The sequence below is a fragment of the Octodon degus genome, unplaced genomic scaffold, assembly GCF_000260255.1.
Source record: "Octodon degus isolate 3935 unplaced genomic scaffold, OctDeg1.0 scaffold00071, whole genome shotgun sequence".
Classification (NCBI taxonomy): Eukaryota; Metazoa; Chordata; class Mammalia; order Rodentia; family Octodontidae; genus Octodon; species Octodon degus.
In genome coordinates, this window is record NW_004524647.1 from 9,040,506 (window position 1) to 9,064,637 (window position 24,132).

Genomic DNA, 24,132 nt, shown 5'->3' on the forward strand with positions numbered 1-24,132 from the left:
GCGGTTCAATCCCCCAGCACCACATGCCAGCCAGCCCGCCCCCTGGTGGGCTGAGCTGGCCACACACCTCTCTCTCTCTCTCTCTCTCTCTAATAAAAAAAAAAAAAAAAAAAACTGGTGCAGTTAGTCTCAAGTGAGCTCTGAGATTCCACTTTTCTAACAAATTCCTGTGTGATGTCAGTGGAGGATGACAGTTTGTGGATAATACTTTTTAAGTATGGATTTATATTCTGAAGCTTTTACCTATCTTAGACTTTTTATAATGCCTAGCCTGTTGTAATAAATAGGAACAATCACTATTAGCAAAAAGCATTAGCATGATGACATTATGGAATGATATTTAGTTACCTACTATGAACTATTTCACATGTGACTAATGGACTTCGCAGGTCTTTGTAGACTTCTTTCCTTGTACATGTTTATTCTTAGTTTCATGTGTACACATGTAGATTGTTATTTTCTTAGTCTTAATTCTTTTTAACTGTATCTCAATCTGCACTCACCCCACTTTAGCTGTCTGCTATCCTTTTATCTCTCAGAGGCCAGAAATGTTTGGTATCGCCCATCATGGTTTCAAGATACTGTTGAGGACTGTAATCTGAAAATATTGTAATTCTGTTCAATTGCCTAGAGAAATATACTCTGTACAACTTATCCAACTATTAGAAGAGAGACACAAAAAATAATGGAAAACAAATGAGTTAGCTACAGTCAGCAAAATAAAAGTGATGAGGTTTTGGGTAGTTGATAAAATTGTTATGTGTATATGAGTATACTGTCTCCAAAGAGCTGGTAAGTATAAAAGACAAATGTTAGACTAGGAATCAAGAGACTGATGTTCAGATCATAGTTCTGTCACACAGGTTTTGTGATTTGTAAAAGAAGTCATGTGTTTTGATTATTGCTTCCCTTTTAAAGAGCTGGGTTAAAATAATGGAATGGGTTAGACTTAATTATTATATCATCTTATTGTCTCTTATTTATAATATTTAAAATAAAAATGAATACCAAACTAGTTCATAAGGTAGCACTTTTTATAATTATCAACTAAAATACCCATTTTAACTTTTCTGGTTTTTTTTGTTTTTTTTTATTTTAATTTCAGGCCCTGGAACATCAATTTACCTGAGAATGTGGAAGAAACAAAGCTTGTACTTCATATGTGGGTAGCTCTATTGCGCAGAAATCGCAATGAAGTCATACAGTCATCCCGAAAAGTGGTAGAACACAGCAACCCTGCAAAATATGTGTCTCTAAATAGCACATTAGAATGTTTTGAACTCACTGAAATTGAGGAATCCTCCAGTGTGGAAAGATGTTTGGTAGACCCTCTATTGGAGACTAATGAAATGTCCAGAGGTCATGGTGATGAAGTATCCTTCCGTGGTCCCAACTCCTTGCTGCCTCTCATTAAACTTCCATCTTCCAGAGCATTGGAACTCTGTGTACACAATGAACAAAAGGAAACTTTTGCAACAGAGTATCATGCAGATAGCTCAGAGAGTCAGAATTTCATCTGTTCTTGTAATAATGAGGTAAGGTTGAATACTGTAAGTGCTAGCATTATTTTTGAACAAATGTCCTTTTTTAAAATGTAAGATCACATTTAAAGGAAGATACTGTTTTATGTTGAGAAAGTGAACCCCACAGCTAAAGGATTTTCATGCCAAAAATTTAGTTTTCACGAAAGTGTTAATCTGATTGCCTGCAGGTGCTTTATCTCCCATCCTAACTGAAAAATGAAGAGTAGAAAGTGATCACAGGGCTCAGATCTGGGAGCCCATCATGGTGGTTTTGATTTTGTGGTACTGGGGATTTCTTTGCACTAAGTTAACTCCTCAGCTTTTTCTTTTTTTTCTTCAATTTTGAGATAGGGGCTCACTAAGTTGCCTAGGCTGGGCTCAAACTTGCAATCAGTGCGGTATTACAGGCTGACACCAACACATCCAGCTGAAGCAGAAATATTTTTAATAAGAGATTTAATGTATGTTCCAAACATTCTAGAGGTATGATGAACTGTATGATTATCATATTCTAGACAAGACCAGGCTGAAAGTTTTAAACAAAGCGAAACAGTGTTTGTCAGATTATCGTGTTGTCTGGGGGTGGTTTTACTAATATTTAGACTAAATTCTACTTGCTATATTTAAGTTCTTTAATTTATGATTGTAAACCATACTGATAAATTTTCTGTTGCTCTGTGGAATAAGGGTTATTCAAGTGAGAATTATCTCAGTTTTTAAAATAGAGAAGACAGATAAGAGATAAGGAACCTTTATTTACTAAAAGCAATTATTTTAAGTAATTAATTTACTCTGTCTCATGGGAAATTAACAGATGACATTGTACTTGTAATAATTGAAAACTGATGTTCAAAAAAAGTTATTCTTGGATTTAAATTATTTTGTAATCTCAGCAAGTTGAGTACCATTCTAGTGCTACATTTTAAAGTGAGACACTATGTAGCAAAGATGATGCATTTCAGGTCTTCACTTGTCAGTGGTCTAGCCACTTTCTTCAAAAAGGATTATTTCAAAAAATAGGCTGACTAGGAAGACAGTATGCAATGTGTTAATTATTGAAACTGTCCTACCAGTTTGATTTGAAATTGTCTCATTGCTATTTGTCTGTCAATAAAATTATGGAAAAAAAAATAGGCTGTAACTGGGTGTGGTGATGCACACCTGTAATCCCACCACTTGGGAGGCTGAGGCAGGAACCTTGCCACGAGTTCAAGGCAAGGCTGGGTTACCTGGTAAGGCCAGCCTGAACTACATAGGAAAACCCTGTCTTACAAAATCAAAACAAGATCAGGTGTGATGGTGTACCCCTGAGATCTCAGAACTCTGGAGGCTGAGGCAAGAGGGTTGCCTTGAGTTCCAGGCCAGACTGAATTATAGTGAGACCTGAACTACGTAGTGAAACTACATATTCACACAAGCAAGCAACAACAACAAAAATAAGCTGTGAAATTAAAGTTTTGGCTCTCTAATCCACGTATACTTTTTTTTGCCAATCCCCCCACCACACCTGGCTTCTAATTTGTGTATAGTTTTACAGAAGAAAAATTACAGGCTGTGTTTGAAGCTCATTGGTAGAGTGCTTGGTTAGCATGGGCAAGCCCCTGAGCTAATGACTCAAAACCAGAGGTTTGCTTCATCTCTATTCCTACAGAGTAGAAGATTCCTAAGAACAAACACAAACTAAAATTAGTCCTTATCTCTTCCACTGTTAGGATCTGCTTGACTCTTGTCTTGTGTACTTTTCTCATTTCAGATAATTGGAGGGAAAGCTAAGGAAGAATCTACAGATAAACTAGAAGCTTCTAATCTACTTTCTGTTACTGGAAATACTCAAACTAATGGACCTTTTATTTCTGATGAAGATAAATCTTTTCAGTCACTTGATAGCAAAAGAATGATTTCTTATAACACTGGCACACAACCCACATTCACCAAGACTTACAGTGAGTCCAGCAGTCAGCCAGAGATGTGTAGAAAGTCTGTTTACAGCCATCTTGAAAGCAGAGTTGATAATTTGCGTTCAGCAGTGCAGACAAACACAAGTGCATTAAAGGATGTTATCCAGCATCGCAGCCCTGTGCACAGTGAATGCCAGTCCTCCTTGGAAAGTACAGATGATAATATGGAATATGTGGTGATTAATCTAGAACCAGTTACTTTCACTTTAGAAAATAATGCCTGTGTACCAGTACATACAAAAGTAAGTAGAGTTGAGAATCTTACAGCCTTTAGTAGTGAATCAGTTAAGAAAGTGTCACCTGCTACAAATAATGGACATACTCTGTCTTCATTGGAAGAGACACAAACTGAAAGTGTTAGGGACATTCCATCTCTAGCAGTATCAGGACAGAAAAGCACTATGTACCTTTCTGCCTCTTCGGGAAAAAGAGAGACACCTGACGAAGAACAGCTTTCTTTACAGAAAGAGATGCCTCTACCTATCTCATCACCATCATATGATAAAGCACTGATAATGGAGGCATTATCGTTAGTTAAACATTCTAGTTATCCATCACCCAGTGAAGAAATAAAACGCTCTCAAGATGTCTGTCCACAGGCTCAAAATCTCTTTAGCATATCTTCAGAAGAGATAATAGAGCCATCACAGGTTGAAGAAGTCTTACCATCAGCTTCTGCCTCTTTAGGAAAAAGGTATTCCCATGATCCTGTCTCACCAAAAAGAAATGTATCTGATGACTCTTTAGAACTAAAGAATAACAAAAGTAGTTTAAGCTGTGAAAATATGAATTTGGAATCATTTAGTTCAGTCTTTGCTGAACAAACCAATTTGTCTATGAATGGGCAGGAGGTCAGCCTAGAGTTACAAGAAGAAAATTCTGATATTGACCTGACTCTAACAATATCTCCACCTACAAGTCCCAGGGGGAAAGTGCCAGCTAAGGAAGCAGAGCAACTTCAGGAGGCTCCAGGATCAAATGTAGGACTTCAGGATATAGTTGAAATAACTGAGCCAGAAGAGATGACACTCATAGAAAAAAGGGAAATGAATTCAGCCAGTGCAATTTCATCTTATTCTACAGTGTCAAAAGAACCACTAGAAAACAAGGAGAGAAAAGGTGATAGTATACAATCAATTACTTTAATACTTCCTAAACAAAATTGTACCCTTGAGATTGGGGAGAAAATTAATACTACTTCTGACTTTCCCTTTAATTCTTTAATTGAAGAAGTGTCACCAGCTTCTAGTCCTGATCCCCTCATACCAACTGAAGAAACTTGGTCCTCTCAGGCTGTCCCTCAAAGTAGTTTAAAACTTCATGGTACACAGTGTGAAAAAAGTAACAAATTCTCCCAGATTGAGTCAGAAGATTTAGCTGTAACAGAAAAAGAAAATTCTTTTGTTGGTCCTAACCCCCTAGTGGGAGGAAAGAACTTAACTCAACTACCAAAGAGCCAGCTCTCTGCTCAAATGCCTCTAATATTAACGAATCATCCAAGAACAAAAGATAGACTAATACTTCCTGATAAAACAACTGAGGAAATTGCTCCAAGTGAACACAGTGAAGGTTTGTCTTTCTCAGATAAGGTACAGTGCCATGACCCAGAGTTAAATGACGCTGCCTTTGTTGCCAGTTACGGAAATAACTTCAAGCCTTCTCTTGAAAAACAAGTAAAATCAGGAAATCCATTGCAGCTGATTAACAGAGAGAGTAAAAATTTGAGCTTAAAACATCTTGTCTCAGAGTCCAACCAACCCCCATTTAGTTCTAGAAAGACTATTGAAAATAAGTCTTTGGTTGACACATTGGTTTCTACAACTGCTCTAAGTGGAACAGTGGGTCTATCATTAAAAGAACAGGGCAGCCCTGAAAGCATTAAAAGAAATCTGTATGATAGTGACTTGAAAACAGATGGTGGCAGTTGCATTCAGGTTAAGTTTATGAATGCTCCCTCTGCTGATGAAATTGGTGCCAAGCAGGCACATCTGCATCCAGAGATCCCAGAGTTTGGTTCTGCCTCAGATAGTGGTGCATTCACACAGTGTACGAGACCAGAAAGTATAGGGCTAGGGTTTCAGACACAGGAGATATCAGTCATCAGAATGGCCAGTCTGCTTGGGAATAGTAAAACTGAAAATGAATTACATCAAAAAGATACAGATCTGGGTACCATCAGCCTTCAGCCTAACTCCACAACTTTTACAGAAAGTGAACAAGAAACAGTCCACACACTGTCAGGTACATCTGTATGTGAAGTAAAAGAGCTGTCGAAAGATGAGTTTTTGCCCTCTGATGCATGTTCTTACAAAAATACCATACACACCAGTGAAAGCATCAGTGAAGAACCTTTTGCGGCCTGTGTTCCAGAATCTGTTGAAATTCTTACTTTTGGAGTTTCTAAAGAGCATATTGACAGGAAGAGCGCCAGCAAGAGGCACAAGGATGACATGGATTCTGACGCCATGGGCAGAAATGTAGACATGAGTATGAATCCTGACATACGATGTGAACTGCTTTCTGGAGAGTCTGATGAAGACTCCCTTGATGACTGTGGAAATCCCAGATTAGATATGGAGAATTCTGGCATTTTGAGAAGTTATACTAGGAAGAATGAACATGCTACAGAAGATGATTATGACTCTCTCAGCAGCTTAAACAACAGTGATAATGAAGCTCGTGACTATTCTAATGAAGTTCAAGGACTGGAGATCAGCAGCACTCCCAGCAGCTGGGTCACTGGATTAGAGAAAGCAGATAAGTGTGTGCCACGTTATGTCCAAATCCGAGATTTCCATGGTATCCCCAGGAATTATGATAACTTTACCGTAACAAGAGAATTCAAAGACATGACAAGAACTTTGCATAGAGTTAAAAGGTGCCCTAGTTTCACTATAAACTGGGGCCTGCTCAGCTCCTGGACAAGCACTTGGCAAGTGACAGATAACCCTACACAGAACACTTTAGATCTGGAGTATCTGCGTTTTACACATAAGATGAAACAAGTAGTGAAGAAGGAAGGCTCTCGACAACCTGACTTACCTCTGCAAATTTCACTGCGAGATTTCCCTTTGACAAAAATGTCTGAGCCTCTAGTTCTACATCCTACACCCAGGAGCAGAAGCCCCATTCTAGTAACAGTTTTGCATTCTGATGCCAATTTTTCCCAACAACAGAGTCAGTACAAGAGAAGCCGTATACCCAGTGATGTGGACAGTACCGCATCATTTTGTAAGGAAGGATATAGTCACAGTAGAAATCTTACAAATTCTCAGAGAAACCAGAATGTTTCATTCCATCTAAACAAACTGAAATACAACAGTACTTCAAAAGAATCTCGGAATGATATTTCACTTATTCTTAATGAATATGCTGAGTTTAATAAGGTAATAATGAACAGCAACCATGCTGATTTGCAGAATAAAGAGTTAAGTAGGGCTTCTGAAGAAGCCATATACCAAGAGATGAATCCATCTTTCCGAAGACAGTCTGCCTCTTATGAAGATATAGTTACAGACTTGTGTGCCAGTTTGCATACCAAGCTAAATAGTGTTCTGAAAAAGGCATGTAAGAGTCCCTTCTTCTTCTACCTTGTTGAAACAGAAGACAAACTATTCTTTTCAAGAACAAAGGTAAAGTACCAGCTTATTCTTACATTTTATATTATCTTGATTGCCTTTTAATTATATTTTAGAAGTAATAAATGCAGTTTGAGCTTCATAATGAAGTGGTATGAGGTGCTATTTAGGTTTCATGGCTCCATCTTTTTAACTACATAGTTTTTTTTATAAGGGCCCCCATTTTACTATATTTGAATGTTCACATGATGTTCCAGAATTAATGCAATAACTAGTTATCACAAAAACTTACCAGTGTAAGCATGCTTTTAATCTAGTATAAATATAAATGTATTTCTACTATTGATACACAGATTTTTTTTTTTCAAAAATTATCTTTGTTCCTATAGTATGGATCACTGAGAGGGACTTCGTTTGGCTAATGATATGTTATTGTATATTTGATTATTAGAACAACTGATATTTTTGTGCCTACATACATGATCCTTAAACTTAAGTGATGTAACTATGGTGAAATCTTGACTTTGGAGCAGCCAGAATCTGTTTTTGATGTACCATTAGCTTTTTCATTCTATCTTCTCAGTTTACTAGATTCCTATATTTGAGAGACAACACTTTAAATTTTTTTTAATCATTTATTTATTTGGTACAGGGTCTTACTACACAGCTTGGATTCAGTGATCCTCTTGTCTCAGTCTCCCCAGTGCTGGGGTTACAGGTATGTGCCACCACACCCAGTTTTGGTGGCTGGCAGGGTGCACCCGGAAGCAGGGTGCACGTGCTTGGCATGCTGTACCAGGATCAAACCCTGGTCCTTATGCTTGCCAGGCAGGTGCTTAGACCACTAATCTGTCTTCCCAGCCCTTGAGGGACAACACTTTAAGTAACTTCAAATTTACACAAAGGTTGCAGAAATAGTACCTCTTATCTAAGTATCCTAGTACTAACATTTCTTTTTTTTTATGAATAAATATATATATCTTAATATAAAATATGGCATCAAATTGAAAAATATCTGTTGTTACACAGAATATAGACACCAAAAATCTGAAACAAGCGTAGAGAGAATCTGACAATTAACAAAAAGTAATCAAGAAAATTAATTTTTATGGTCTATACCTCCTAATTTTAAAGACAAAGCAAAACTTACTAACTCCAATTGAAAATAAAAAATATTTTTCACTTCAACATGCTTAATTAAAAGACACCATGTATTAAGTCCAGACATATAAAAATATCTAATTATGCCAGTTCAATATAGAATAAATACTGTAGAAACATAATCCAGATACTTAAGTGACTTTCTAAAAAAAAATACATAATATATGTGCATTAGGACATTTTTATTTGGGACTGCATTTTTATGAAGTACTTGCATCAAGCATATTGTATTAATTAGTCGTATATGCTTCCACTACTTGAGAAACTTTCACAGGATTATCAAACTAAGCTCATAAACTTTCTCTCCAGTTATTGACCCAAATAATAATGATAATAATGCTTGCCCATACATTTTACACACATATGGTTTCTGTCCAGTATGAGTTATTTTGTCTTTTGCAAACACCAGGTATGATGAACGCTTTCACACATTGCTTTCATATATGGAATTCATGTCAAGTGGGAGCTCTTTTGTGTCTTTTACAATTACCAGCTGTACTGAAAGCTTTGCCACCTTTCATATATATACAAATTTTTCTTCCATGAGACTTCATGTGTTTAAAAAGTACTTTTTATATAAGTTTACATTGCTTATATACACAGGCATTTTCCCCAGTGTTTGTTTTTTCATATACTTTATAATAACGATGTATAAAAAAGCTTTCTCTCACTGTTTATAATTTTCCTTGTTGTGTTAGAATGTAGTTTACAATAATCTTTTGTATTAAAAACTTTCCCCCCGCCAAAAAAAGTACGGGCCGGGGAGATGGCTCAGTGGAATAAGCGCTTCCCTGGCAAGTGCAAGGGCCTGAGTTCAATCCCTGGTTCCGCCAAAAAAAAACCACAAACTTTCCCATATTGCTGACATACACGGATTTTCTATCTTGTATGCACTGTTTCATGTTTCTGACAGTCACAATATGTGAGGAAAGCTTTACCACAGTGCTTACATACATAGGGGTTTTTGCCAGTATGACTTCTTTCATTTGTTTTACAATTTTTGTGTAGACTAAAAGCTTTCCCACACTGTTTCCATACATAGCGCTTCTCCCCATTGTGAATTCTTTCATGTCTTTTACAGTGTCTTTGTATACTAAAAGCTTTCCCACACGGTTTACATTCATAGGGTTTCTCCCCACTGAATTCTTTCATGTATTTTACAATAACCTTGTATACTAAAAGCCTTCCCACATTGCTTACCACTAACATTTCTGAACCATCTGTAAAATCACATTACCTGTGTGCAGAGTACTGTTCTATATAATCACAGTGCAACCATAAATATCAGGAAGTTAACACTAATCCAACATGACCATCTATTCCACAGATTGCAGTGTGGTCATGTCTTCAATCTGAAATAGTTTCTCTCCCATTACTTTTATGATGATGACAGTTTTGAAGATTGTAAGGCCAGTTATTTTGTAAAATTTCCTTCAGTTTGTGTTGATATGCTATTTTCTTATTATTTGTGCTTTTTAGACAAGATCTGATACTCTAGTCTCTTGGTACATTTTATTGAGGCACCTTAGGTCTGTTTGTCTCCTTATTGATGTATTAGCATTTTTTGCTTGATTAAGATAATATCTCTCAGGTCTCTTAATGTTAAAGTTAATAAGCATGTTGTAGTTGCCACTAAGTAATTAACAAGTGAGAAGGTACTTGAGACTATATAAATAATACAGTTCTTCAGAATTTAACCCATCTGATTTAAGATCTGTTGATTCTTATCTGAATCAGTTACTGTGATTGTTGGTTGCCATGTGGTATTACTCTAGTTCCATCATTTTACATTTGTTAATTGGCATTCTAATGCAGGATAGACATCTCCTCTCTCATTCACTCATTTGCTTACTTGTGTTACTGTGGACTATAATCTATATATGTTGTACTCAAAGGCTTGCTATCTGTGCCTTCCTTTTTTTGACACTGAAATTATCCCAAAACAAAACAAAAAACCATATGTACTTTAAAAAAGAAAAAAAAAATTATCTCAGACCCAGCCAGTGGGAGTAACATTAAGCTGGCTTCTGTGTCCTTTTGATGTCTCCATAATTCTTTGGGTACTTCCTTACTTTGCAATGCAACATGATGTTTGAGAATTCTTCTGTATTTTCTTTACCCCAACCTTGGAGTTAGCCATTTCTCCAAGAAGCTGTGAGTCTTTCTAGTGAAAAACAGCACTTAGATGCAGGACCTGGGGAACAAGTGAACCCTATGCCACTAAGTATTACTATTACTAGTTCCCCTCAGCACAAAGAGCCACGATAGATAATACAATGTATGTTGCTAGCCTTCCTTTTTCATGGTTGAAACTGTTTTGTATAAGAAAGCTGAATCCTCTTTTCCTGACTGTGTAGACATTTTCCACTCCCACTGCCCCATAATCAGACCCCAGTGCCTGGAGCTCTTGCCCAGAGCTGGGTCCCAAGTATGCCAGCTGCTGTTTTCTCCAACCCTGGCTAACTGAAAGTTCCTTTCAGACACTAGCAGCTTTTTCTAATTGTGTTCTTTTAGTGTCCCAGCATATGCTGAGTGGGGAAGAAATGTTGCCTTTTTGTTTTGATGTTGCTTATGATCTTTAACAGGATGAGGAAAATACTAATAAAAGAATCATACAAATCAATATACAGCTGTAGTGAGTATTGTGATGCTGTGTTCTGCCAATGTTTTAAGATGATCATCCTGGTTCAGGAGGTCTTTCCTAAGTAAGTGATGTGGAGCTAATCATGAAGTGCACCGGTTCTAAACGCCTCACTAGGTTATTTCATACTTCATCATGTCAGCACCTTTGGTGACATTCCAGAGGATGTGCTGCATGGTAAGTCCTTGCAGGTATACTTGCTGCAGAATTTTGTTTAACTCCCACTTGGCATCTAAGAATGTTTATATAAAGTCTGATGAAGAATGTGTATAGTGCACTTTGCAGTGAGTGCCCTTAAGGTGCACCATGACAGGACCACATCAAATGAGGCCTCTGCAAAAGTCACAGAACTGGTTACATGTTTCTTTTTTTTTTTTTTTTTTTGTTCTTCATATTTATTTTAGACAATTTTTATTGTTATATTCATTTAAGTTTGTAAATATTCAAAAAATAAAAATTTACATCAATTTTAGTTGAACTATACATCAATGAATTTTGTAAAATGTACTTCATAAATGCAAGTTCAGGGTCCAAGCAGGTAAGATTGCATATGCTGTTGCTGTTACACACAGGCCTTGTCCACTGACTCCAATTAGCACAGCCCCTCTCAGTGCTTGGCCCAATAGACTCCTACTTGGCATGCTGGTTACATGTTTCTTGACATGCCCTGCTGTTCACAGTCAGATGTGAACCTGGCAAACACACAAGGTTCTTGAAGAAGAACACAGAATTTGTGAGCTGGAAGTCTGGCCAGCATGAGTAGTTAAAAAGGGCTCAGTCTGCAGTAGAAGAAATCATGCTGGGCAACAGAACCTAGTGAGTGAGTGTGGAGCCTGGGAAAGCTTCTGGATAGGTCAGTGGAATGGACAGACGCTGGGGGAAGCAGGGTTGATCAGTACAACTAAATGTAGACTTTACTACAGGAGATGATTTTAGAGATGAGAAGAAGAGCATGTTAGGAAGAGCCTCAATAAGTCACATGAACTTGTAGACTTTATCCTGAAGTCATTTAAAAATACTTTTAAAAGATGAGTAACAGCATTTTTGCATTTTAGAGTAATCTGTTCTGCAAATGAAGAATTAGGAAAATGGCAGGTAACAGGTCTAATATGCAGCATTCCATTGTGTGTTACATTTATTCTTCTATGAAATGGCTACTACTTTGGGTCATTTAAGTATGATGTTAAATGATTGTTATGGTTTGTGTCTAATTCACACACACACACACACACACACACACACACACACACACACACAGCCTCATGTCCTCATGGGCAGCTTCTGGAGTTGTAATTGATTGATTATTGTGGGTGTGGATGGTACACCTGCCCTGGAGCAGGTAATTTGCATGACAGTGTAAGGAGGGTTAAAAGGCTAGCTAGCTGCCTGAGCTGCTACCCCTCCCCTGCTCTGCTTTTTGAGGTACAGCAAAAAGTTGCTCTCTGCCATGTGCCACTCTGCCTTGGAGCCAGCTGAGTATGGACTAAAACCTCCATTAACTGTGAGCTAAATAAATCTTCCCTTTCCTATTTTGAGTGTTGGGTATTTGTCCCAGCAATGAGAGAAGAAAAACTGAGACAACGATTTAATGTTTTTCCACATGTATAGAATCTGTTCTTTAACATAAAATGTTCCCCATATACACACCTCCTGCTACCAGGTATATTTTGTTCTCCAAGGCTCTGAATAAATGGCTGCTGGGTTTGGTTTCTTCTTATCCCTACCTCATGGTCTTTGTTCCAGGTTCCTTGCCGTGCTGGTAAACAGTGTAGTTGAAAAGATAAAATACTTCAGTCTTTCTGAAGGTGCCTGGCCTCCAGAAGCAGGCTGAAAGTTAATCTGTTTTCTTTCTTAAAGTTAATTTTGTTAATTACAAATCCTATACCCTGTTGTGTGGTGATGAGTCAGGAACGAGGAGTCAGCTGAGTAGCATCATGAAAACATACTATTTTGCCATAGTAAATAAAATACTTGGGTTTTTTGTTTCCATCTCAAAAGCAACAGAAAAACAAATAATCTTAGTTTTCACTTCCTTTCCAGAGCAGGTGATAGTGGTTTTTGTAGGAAGATCACAGCAGTGCTATTTTATTTGTAGTTAGGTACTTCTAGTTATACTTGTTTGTTTATAACAGTAACAGATTTTGTGCAAAGTTAAAATTGAACTTCAGGCACTGAGGAGATAGCTCAGCGGTCTAAGCACCTGCCTGACAAGACAAGGACCTGGGTTTAATCCCCAGTACCACTTGCCACGCTGGCCCTGAAATCCTGGGTGCACCATGCCAGCCCCAAAACTGGGTGTGGTGGCACATGCCTGTAATCCCAGCCAGGGGGAGACTGAGACAGGAGGATAACTAGGAGTCTGAGCTGTGTAGCAAGACCCTGTACTAATTAACTAGTGAAATAAATAAATGATATTTTAAAATTTTTAAATAAAAATAATTTTTTTAAAGGATTGAACTTCAGGTGACAAAGTGAACACATCCTAAAATAAGCTTGACAATAATATCAAGAGCAAAAAATTTTTAAGAGCTCAGAAATATTCTTGATGATTCTTCTGACCTAGAGAGTCCTGACACATAATTAATGGTAACAGGAATGATAAGATCGTCAAGGTTCTTTATTACTATTGAAATCACAGGATTTGATGAAAAAATATTCATTCTAATGTTTTACTAGTAAAACAAGTGACAGCCAAAGAGTTAAATTTAAATATTGGGCTGTTTGTTAAAGAAATTTTGTACAAATTTCTTTGAAAATCATGGGGTCTGTTGTGATAAAGAGATAGGTAAATTTATTGTTTGAAGCTCTTAGGACAAAGTAATATTTTTTTTCAAATATGCACAATGGTCAGATAATGTTTTGGGTATAGTTGAGGCTGTGGAAACCAAGAATCCTTCAGAGTCACAGGAGAATTGACCTAGTACATTGATTACCCAAATAGACATTGCCAGTGAGGATTCATATTGGAGAGCTCTTTAGGGTAATGGTAGGGAACTGTCACAGCAGTGCTTTGTAACATGCAGTTTAAACTATCACTCATCTTACTTAAAGATGTAATTTCCTAAGAACTGTTGATTCTCTCCAAAATCATTCCCCACTGCTGATAAAGGAATGGATAGGTATAATGTTTTAAAGTTCTGTATAAGTTATGACTAAAGGTGGCTTTTGCTCTGTAGTGCAGGCTGGCCTTCAAATCACAAAGTAGCCCAGGCTGGCCTCAATGGACGTGGTATTTTAAATGTAAATATATGGCATCCCTAAAGTGAAACTCACATAGATTAGTTTTGGGTTTTTCTTGTTTTTTTTTTTTTTTTTAATCAACTTTGGCATTTTATAATCTTGTTACTATGTGTTACAAACTACACTACTTTTAAAATACAATTCTGAATCCAGTTATTGTAGCTGAGAGTCATTTTTAAATGTATAAAACTTAGTAATAAAACAAATTACTATTTATGTTGCCTTGTTAGGATCTAATTCAGTAAATAGGATTTGCTTTTATAATGGGTTTTTAATAAACTAAAAGTTCTATGCAAGTATCCTCTTTTAGTAATGGCCACTTGTGAATCTTTCAGAGCATTCTGAGGAAAGGAGGCCATACAGAAACTGAACCTCAGCATTTCTGTCAAGCTTTTCACAGAATGCTTGATACTCTAGTAGTCATCATCAGAAATGAAGATATATCATCACATTTGCATGAGGTGAGTTTGCAGATATCCTTCATACAAAGATATATGTTCCAGCACTGGAATTGTTCTGCAGTATCAAACTTGTCTGCATAGAGAAGGACCTTACACATATGGCACACATATAGTACCATTGCACCTTAAGATAGTAAGAATCTGCTCGTATTAACTCAGAACTATGAAAAGAGGTGAGAGACTCCTAAATTTTCTCACTTGAGGTAAATCATTCCCTTGTTTTAAAAAGTTGGACTAGTAAGAATTAGGCATGGTGGTAAACACCAATTCTAGCAGTCTGTGAAGTTGAGACAGGAAGATCACAAGTTGCCTGAGCAACGTGGTGACTTAGAGATATCCCATCTCAAAAAATAAAGACTAGGGTTAAAGCTTAGTTCAAAAGCCCTGGGTGGAGTCCCCATTAACAAACATACATACAAAGGACATGTGAACTTTTTCTTAGTAATTGATAAAATGTAATTGCTTGGCTCAGGAAGATCCAGCTTGTGGATATAGGCTAGATACATTATCCTGCTGCTGTTGTCAGGCTACTACATGCGCCTGGAGGCAAAATGATGCTGTTTGTATCATGGGTGGTTTCTTTACAGGAACCCAAAACCTCAGATGCACTCTCCCAGTCATGAATCCTTATTTCTAGCCTTTAGGAAAATTTTTAAAATTTTCATTTGTTTGTAACTACAGATGATAAACTGAAAAATATTCTATGCCTGGCCAGGATACCAGGCAGTAGCCCTGGTTAAAACTATTTTAAAGCTTTAAATCTTTGAATAGATGTACTTGTCTTCATGGGGACCCTTTATGTCTAACAGATTCCTTCTCTGCTGATGCTGAAGCACCTGCCTGGTGTCATCTTTGCTGGTGTAGATGACCCTGAAGATGTTCTCAATGACACACACCAAGAGCTGTTTCGCACAGGGGGCTTTGTGGTATCAGATGATAGAATACTAGAAACTATTACATTAGGTTGGTCTTTCATTTTCTATTCTCGTTTCATGCAGATCCTAGTCATGTCAGTTTCTCCTCACCCATTGATCCCACTATTTCATCAAAAAGATAACCCTTTAAAGAATATGAGCTACTGCCTATTGAAGACTTAGTATCTGCAAGGTACTATACTAAGTATTTTTTTTTTCTCTTATAGTAGAGCTCTTAGCCTCTTTTTAGCTGGTTATCTCACCTTCCTTCACACTCGTACAGATTTTAGGGAGAGATGTTTCATATTTAACTCCTTTACTTGCTAAACCAAGTAAGCCACATATGAAAGTTTTTGCTTAGAATTAGCTCTTTTCAGACTAGGGATGTGACTCAACAGCACAGCACTTGCCTGGCAAGCACAAGGCCCTGGTACAAAAAGAAAAAACAAGAATTAGTTGTTCTCCATTTCCAATGGCATTGTCCATGCCATCTTGTTGGTATCGCAGACATCTAAAAACTTCTTTTTTTTTTTTTTTTTTTTTAGTGAATCTTAGATTTATTTTATTAATGAATAGTGCTGGGGAATATAATTCAGGGCCTCATACTAGGCAATACCTACACCACTGAGCTGTTTCCAACCTTATCTTTAGATTTAATAAGCTACTAATTTTTTTAATGAAACGTTTTGATGTAAAAACTTCTTAAAATCAGTGTTTTATCATCTCCTTGAACACTCTCACAGATTTTACTTCTCTCAGTGCAGGCATTTTTACATATAATGCAAATAAGTCCTAACTCTGATCACATTAGAACTCAATGTGGAAAGCATTTTGGATCAGAAGAATGATGAACCGTAACCTCCATGAATTCTTGGAAACTGGGATTAAAAATGTTTATACATTCTACCTTTAGAAACCTCAGCCACCTTTTCTGTGCTGCACTGGATTAATCCCCTTCTGATCCATCACACGGCTTATCCAGTCAGAGCTCTAACTGCTGGTAGCTACCATACTCTCCTGCAATTTGTAGCGGGGGCAGGTAGGATGAGCCAACAGGCCACGGGTTGTGCCCTTGTGAGAGCTGTACAGTTCTCAGTGGCAATAGTGGTAATGTACTCAACAGACTGCTTTTTTACAAGTGATTACTAGACTTTGCATCAGCCATCAAAAACATCTCTTACTAAATTTATAGCTCAGCTAAAGGAAATTGTCAAAATCCTGGAAAAACTAAATGGACATGGAAGATGGAAGTGGTTGCTTCACTACAGAGAAAATAAAAAACTAAAGGAAGGTCTAAGGTAAGAACTTTGTATGGGACGGGGGTTGAAACTGCCCTCAGGCTCCACATGCACTAGGCTCATTTCACTGCAAGTGCTACAGGCAGATGAAAGATACTGGAACAGAAGTCACCTTTATCACTAAACAGGTCTCCTGGTTAAGTATCATTTTCTTTTTGTAGTAGGGCATTGAAGAAGAAACCTGTATATTGTAACAGTAATTGAGCCAAGTACTTCTCTATAATAAAAATCAAACTTAGGTGTCATAAAATTTTCATATACTTAAGGTACAGCCTCTACTACCATAAAGTATTTAAAAAATTATGTCTATATATAATTAAAACTATATATTATATATAATTTATACTTATATATGAATAAAACTATGGGCCTGATGGATGTATTAGGGGTATTGTAAATATTAAGATATTAAATTATTGGCCCTGCCTCTGGGGCGTACTGAAATGGTAATTGAGGCTGGGTGTGGTGGTGTGCACCTGTAATCCCAGTTCTTGGGAGGCTGTAAACAGGCAGATCACTATGAATCCGATCTAGTAGTGAGCCCCTAAACACCCTGTAGACCCTTCCCTAAAAATACCAAAAGATAAAAAAAATAAATTGTTGGTTACATAGAGAGTGGAAAAAGAAACTAGAATCTGACCTTAATGTAGCTTTACCGTTAAATCAGAGGCTACAAATAGACTTCTTTACATCTTAAGCAGCCATTTTTAGTTTTGTATTTTTTTAGTAAGGGTCAACATGGTCTACAGGGTCTCACTATGTAGATTGGACTTGTAGTGATCCACCTGTGTTCAGCCTACTAAGAACTGGGATTACAGGCACTCACCATGCCCAGTCTTAGTTGCAGTCTCAGTGCACCCCAGGGGTGAGGCCAGGGTGGCAGGCCAGGGTGGGATTGAACCCCAGCCCCTGGGAAAGCAGCCATTTTTTAAAGAAGAAAATTTTGATTCTTCAGCCAAAGAGAATTGGGGTGTTGGGGGGGTTCCTTGTTACCCAAGGCATGCCTCCACTCTGAAAGGAACCTGGCCGTGTAGATAATCTTGAAAAGGATAGATTGGACAAGCCACTAATTGGTGAAAATGTCAAGCACTGGTATTTTATATTAGCCACGGCATTCACCTTCATCCCTAGGTGGTAGGTAGTAAATTCTCTTTTCATAATACAGAAGTTGAAGCACCTAGAAAACAGTAAAATTGTTGATGGCCAAGCAATTAATTTTGAATCTGGTCTTCAACCCCAAAATGTTCACCTCTATAGACACCCGTTTTAATATACTGCTTTCTTCAACAAACTAAGAACAAATATAGCTAAAACTGTAATATTTGTGACTTTCCTTCAAAGGAAGAAAGGAGTGGATAGGTACTCACCTGCAGTCTCAGTAGCTCAGTAGGCTGAAGCAGGAGGATGGCCAAGCTTGAGGCTAGCCTGAGCAACTTAGACCATCTTAATACTTTTTTAAAGGGGAGGGGCTGGAGAGATGGCTCAGTGGAATAAGTGCTTCCCTGGCAAACGCAAGGACCTGAGTTCAATCCCCGGTTCCACCAAAAAAAAAAAAAATAAAGGGGATAGGAGGGCCAGGGAGATAACTCAGTAGAATAAGCACCTGTCTGGCAAGCGCAGGGTCCTGAGTTTGATCCCCGGTACCGCACAAAACAAAAAAAATACTAAGTTGACCATCAGTATCTTTGGGGCTGGGGAGAAGACTCAGTAGAATAAGTGCTTGCCTGACAAGCGCAAAGGCCTGCGTTCAATCCCTAATTCCACCAAAAAAAGGAGGAGAAGGAATACGAGAATGTAACTCAGTGGTAAAAAACAAAATTTCAGAAGCTTTCCTTTGGAGGCTAGTTAACAGCAAAGAAAGCAGTTTTCACTGATAAGAATAGATGAAATTTATTAAATGTAGGATGCATATTCTTAAAGGAATTTTAAAAAGGTATATAACAACACGATTTTGAGGGAGATGAAAACTTAAGAAAATTCTGGCCAATGCCTAAATTTAATGAAGTTGGTGATTAGTTCATTATAGAATATATGTACAAATGTTTGTTTTTGAGACAGTCTCGCAGTGCAGTTCATGATGGCCTTGTGTGGGCCAGTAATTGAGCACACAATTCTCCTACCTCAGCCTCCCAAATGCTGGGATTACATGGGTGTATCACCACATCTGGTTGTGTAGATGATTAAAGAAATCCACTACTGGATGTGGTGGTGCGCACCTGTAATCCCAGCTCTTGGGAGGCTGTAAACAGGTAGATCACTGCAAGTCTGATCTAGCAGTGAGACCCTGAACACCCTGTAGACCCTTCCCTAAAATAAAATTTAAAAAAAAAACCACTACTAGACAAATATTTCATGCAAAAACGTCCTCTAGAAGTCAGTAAAAGACTTGCCAACTCATGTGGTTTGAAGTGATAGTAGGTATACGTGTGATACCTCTCTGCTGTGGAGTGAGCCAAGTCCAGTCTACAACCTGTATATACAAAGGAGTGACAACAGTAGTAACATCTTGAAGCAACTTACTGACTGCACAGTGACACTCAGGACTCCCAAGTGTTTCATGAAAAACATTAAGAGCAGGATCCTTTTATGAGCTTGAGTGTTTCAACACAAAATAAAAGAAAAATTCCTAGAAACAAAAACATGTAGATGTTAAGATGTAAAAAATACATAAATGGAGGGGGCCGGGGAGATGGCTCAGTAGGATAAGCACTTGACTGGCAAACTCAAGGATCTGAGTTCAATCCCCGGTTCTGCCAAAAAAAAAAAAAAAAAAAGATTAAAAAAAAAATACATAAATGGGTGACGCAATTATATTGTGAGTCTGGTTGTTAACATTCCTGTTTTTCCACAGAATGGATTCAGTTGCTCATAAAAAGAACTTAATATTGAGATCATACCAGAGTGCAAATATCATTGAATTGCTTCCCTATCACCACTGTGACTCTCAGTCACAAACAAAAGCAGACAGTTTAAAATGTTTGATAAACCTACAAATTCAGCATGTGGATGCCAGATTTGCTATCTTTCTAACAGGTAAATTCACAGCCTGAATTCTAAATTTCAGTGCTCTAGAAATGTCTTTCCAAATAAAGTCATTGAATCCCTCGTGTATGTGCAGAAATCCCAATCCCACAGCCGGCAGTCAAAAACAATGTGGTATGTTTTGACATGCACATAAAACCAGAGGAAACTACCCAGGTATATGTAGTTACTACTAGTTAATGCTACTTACTTTTGCAGTTAATAGTAGTAGTAACTTGAATAGTTGCTAGTCCTCTAATAAGTTTCATCTGCTTCTGTAAGTACTTGTTTATCATGTTTTGTTACTCTTGACCAGGCTTCTTTAGTCTTACTTAAATAATTACAGAAGTAGGTCAGTTAGCAGTTTTCAGTTTCTTCCATCACCCACCATGCGTGCAGCAGCTCCCAAATTTATCTTTGTGTCTGAACTACACAGGTTTTCTTCTCTTCCTCACCTTACACATTAATGAGGCACCCTAAAGATTTTTCCTTAAACTGCTACTTCAGAAAATGTGAATTAATAACATTTTGCAAACCAGTTTTTCTTCTTTATAGATAAGCATATCTCCAGTGAAGTCTTTGGTAACAATGGAATCCTTGCTACAGATATAAATCACTTCATTGAGAACATACAAAAAGTAGCAGCTCCATTTAGAAGTAGCTATTGGTAAGAATACTTTCTATAGAACTCCAGTGCAGTTTTGAGTTGTTGGTACCAGACATGTAGGTGTATCTGTGGGAAAGTTATTCAACAACTGCTCTTCACGTTATGCACCATGCTATATTTTCACATTTTTTTAAGCATGGAAATACTATTAGCTTCCTTAATTACCACTAATGAGATTATCAGTAGTAATGCAAAGTAGGTTGGTTGTCCTGGCTTGCAAGGACACAGTACAATGTAACCTTAATACTATGCATAAACTGTTTAGTTTGCCGCATTAGATGTAGAATCCTGTTTGTAAAATATTTCTTGTTCATTTTGTCTTACCAATTTTGTTTTACAGGTGATTTAGCTGGAACATGCCTACATGTGGAGGATGCTCACCAACAACAGTATTTTCCTCCGATTTAAAAAAAAAAAAACCAACAGTCTCCTCGTATTTGCAAACTCTGTGTGCTACATCTTGATGTTTTCCTTTATTTTTATATTTTGCTGTAATGCCTTTTAAAGTGACAGTTGCCATTAGATTTGGGTTTGCAGTGTTGAATACTTTATTTTTTTTTTCAAACATTATGTTTTCAGAGCTATAAACTGATCAAGAATTTTGCAACATATTTATTTAGTTGGAGCAGAAGTATTTTGACACTTAGCTGTTTTTGCATGTTAATGTCAAAAAAGCATTCAAAGTGCTTGTGTGGTGTTTTCAGTTTTACCACGCTATAAAAAACTGCACTTTTAAATGGTTTTGCTGTTAAACAAGCAACACTACATACCTTTTTCTAAATGATACCCATTTATAAACTTTTCCACTTAGTTCTTAATACTACACTACAAAAAATCAACCACTTGAGAATCATTTATTTATGATATTAGAAGTAATTTCTACAGCAATCTTTAAAACAAAACTATTTGTAAGAGATGCATAGTATCTATTTGGAGCAGTTTTTATAATGGCTTTCTTTTTTTAATAAAAACAACTTTTAAAAATAATTCTTTCTGTAGTAATTTTAGAGCAAAAATTAAACTTGTATGAAACGTCTTAGCAACTTCAGGATTAACTGGCGTCCTGGGAATTCCTACCAGTACAGCCCTTTGGCTTGGCTTCTGTTGAGCTAGTTTCCTCTGAGCTGACTCTCAAAGTCAGGTACACTGAAATAACCAGCTACAGACAGGAAATTTCAAGTACCCTCTTTATAAGGCTGTGCATCCATTTAACTGTTCAGAAGTACCAGTTTTACTGTATTTATCAAACCACTGACACTTTTCACCAACAATATTTCCCAGTATTTCCCCTAGAACAAAAATTAGTAAGAGGACCATAACTGGTTGGTATAGTAAATTATTTTGAAATAATTACTAAGAAAAGCGTTAAGCATCTACCACCTAGTATTGTCTACTTGACACTCGTTATAACTCAATTTACCCAAAAGGCCAACCTTTTCCATTTCCTGTCTGCCTTTTTGGGTTTTTTGGCAGTACTGGGGTTCAAACTTAGGCCCTTGCACTTGCCAGGTAGCCGCTTATGCCAGTGGGCTATATGCCTTCCAAGCTCCTTTTTTTTTGAGACAGGGTCTTGCTGGTTCAGGGTGGCCTTGTACTCACTTTGTAGCCCAGGCTGGTCTCAACTCACAACCATCTTCCTGCCTTGGCCTCCAGAACGCTGGGATTACAGGTGTGCACCACACCAGTCTCCCCAAGCTGCCATTTTAATAATTTACTATATGATACCATGTCTCCCCTGAACTTCATCAGAGGATTATACCTTCATCTTTGTGCTCTTCAGGCCAGGCATGTTGTTTATTAAGTATTTTAAAGCATATGAAAATGTTTTAGTCTCTTTAATGCTTTTCACTTATTAATAATTCAGCTCATGCCTTTGCTAACATTAAAGATCACAATGAAACATAATTTTCTCATGTAGATAAAGTAGTGATTGCCATCTGAAGTCCAGAGATACTCTGGATTGTCACTGTAATGAGATGCTGTTGGCTTCTACAGTACACCACAGAGGGTCCCCCCCCCCTTTTCCAGGCCTCAAAATGTCTCTTAACAGAAGCTGAGGTACTCTGCATTAGTCACACAGACTGAGTAACACACTAAATTACCATCTCTATTCCATTTAGCAGGTCCCCTATTTCCCCTTCATACTTCACATTTTAAGAATGGTGAACAAACACATAGAGTGAGGCTTAACACTGAAGGAGAAATAGTACCAGCAAAAACTAGTTTTATCATTTAAAGTACCTGGTCACTAAAGTATTATTGCACCTGAAAAAAAAATCATAATTGCTGCCATAAACAGCATTTACCCACGGCAGTAACTTTTATTTGTTTCACAAGGAAAACACTTGCTCTATACCATTGCTGAGATTACCAAGACCACGCCGGGCATGGTGGCACACACCTGTAATCCCAGCACTCTGGGAAAGCTCAGACAGGAGGATCACAACCTGGAGCCCAGCCTGGGCAACTCTGCAAGGACCTGTCTGCAAACAAAAGGTACTTAGAATGTTCAGTGTGAAGGCTCTGAGTTCAATTCCAGAACCACACATACACTTTACCAAAAAGTGTCTTAGCAATCATGTTCTGTCAAGATTAAAATGTGGGTCTTCTCACACCAAAGTTGGAGGATAGGGATCAAGTGCTCCCCCGGCTCTTGTGCATATCTGGCTCTGGCGTCTCTCTCCGCTCTCCAATGCCATGTGCAGCAGCTGTGTAGTGGCCCTCACAGTCGTAACGCAACAGAACCATGTACAGACAGCAGTGGTTTCCAGAGTTTGGCTTTATTCTGCAGTACAGAAATCATTTGGAGCCATTTTGAGACAGACATTGAAATAGAGGCTCTGTCAAATCAATACTGCATTGCAGCTTGGTCCATCGAAGAAGCCGCACCTGGGATACAAAAGATGGTTCTACATTTTGCCTGCTTTATAGATAGGTTTATTTCCCCTGTTCTCAGTTTTCCTAGGTTAACAGTTACTGACTGGCTTTCCCCATACACTCCCTTAGTCTGGAGTCTGGTTAGAAGTACACATCCACAAGAACCAAACTTGTGGCCACAGTATGTGGGCCCTGCCCATAATTATTTGACATAACACAAAATATGTATATAGGGAAAATGTACGGATGCTGTGCAAAAGTAGAGAATATTCAATTTAGAATCTCCTTAATGTCAAGATGGCACAGCACGCATTGTATGGATACACCTCTTGAGCAGCTGAAGCACAAAACTGCAAAATCTACACTGATTAAAAGATACAAATACAGTATCATGTTCTGTATTGGTATCATGACCGTTTTAAAACTTCCTTCACTAGAAAAAAGCCAGCTTGGTTAAACTGAACAGAATGGTAACCAGTCCATCTGTATAGCCACTCCATGAAAAGTTAATACTTAAGATTAGAGAGATGAAGGGGAATATTAACTGGTATAGCAATCTTCAATCTCCATTGTGATTACAAAAGCAGGCCTTACAATATTGATTTCATACAATATGTATTATTTGCCAAATTTTAAATCTGTCCTAATTAGATATTAACATTTACTGCTGTTAGTCTTCCCCATAAATGTCATTTTTCTTGCGCTTCATTTCCTCAAAGTCAAACTCAGATCCTGTCATCCTTTTATAGATGTCTTTAATGTCATCACAGGTTGTCTCAAAGTGAGTTGTAGC

General features: G+C 37.6%; 2 protein-coding genes across 4 annotated transcripts in view; one reads left to right on the forward strand and one right to left on the reverse strand.

Annotated features, from left to right (window-relative positions):
* Fam208b (family with sequence similarity 208 member B) overlaps positions 1-21,408 on the forward strand; it is a 90,090-nt gene extending 68,682 nt beyond the window's left edge. For 2 of the 3 annotated variants that reach the window (XM_023719757.1, XM_023719758.1), the window contains exons 12-19: positions 1,106-1,535; positions 3,277-7,113; positions 14,437-14,562; positions 15,372-15,525; positions 16,669-16,774; positions 19,626-19,807; positions 20,351-20,462; positions 20,803-21,408. In XM_023719757.1, the coding sequence (XP_023575525.1) occupies positions 1,106-1,535; positions 3,277-7,113; positions 14,437-14,562; positions 15,372-15,525; positions 16,669-16,774; positions 19,626-19,807; positions 20,351-20,462; positions 20,803-20,806 (4,951 nt within the window). In that variant the 3' untranslated portion in view covers positions 20,807-21,408. Of the gene's footprint in view, positions 1-1,105; positions 1,536-3,276; positions 7,114-14,436; positions 14,563-15,371; positions 15,526-16,668; positions 16,775-19,625; positions 19,808-20,350; positions 20,467-20,802 lie in introns of those variants that run through there. The other variant, XM_012515610.2, reaches the window with a different exon arrangement.
* Positions 21,409-23,223: 1,815 nt separating this feature from the next.
* Positions 23,224-24,132, reverse strand: part of Gdi2 (GDP dissociation inhibitor 2) — a 44,480-nt gene continuing 43,571 nt past the window's right edge. Inside the window, exon 11 of the mRNA XM_004648988.3 lies at positions 23,224-24,099. Within this exon, the coding sequence (XP_004649045.2) occupies positions 24,010-24,099 (90 nt within the window). The 3' untranslated portion in view covers positions 23,224-24,009. The remainder of the gene's footprint in view (positions 24,100-24,132) is intronic.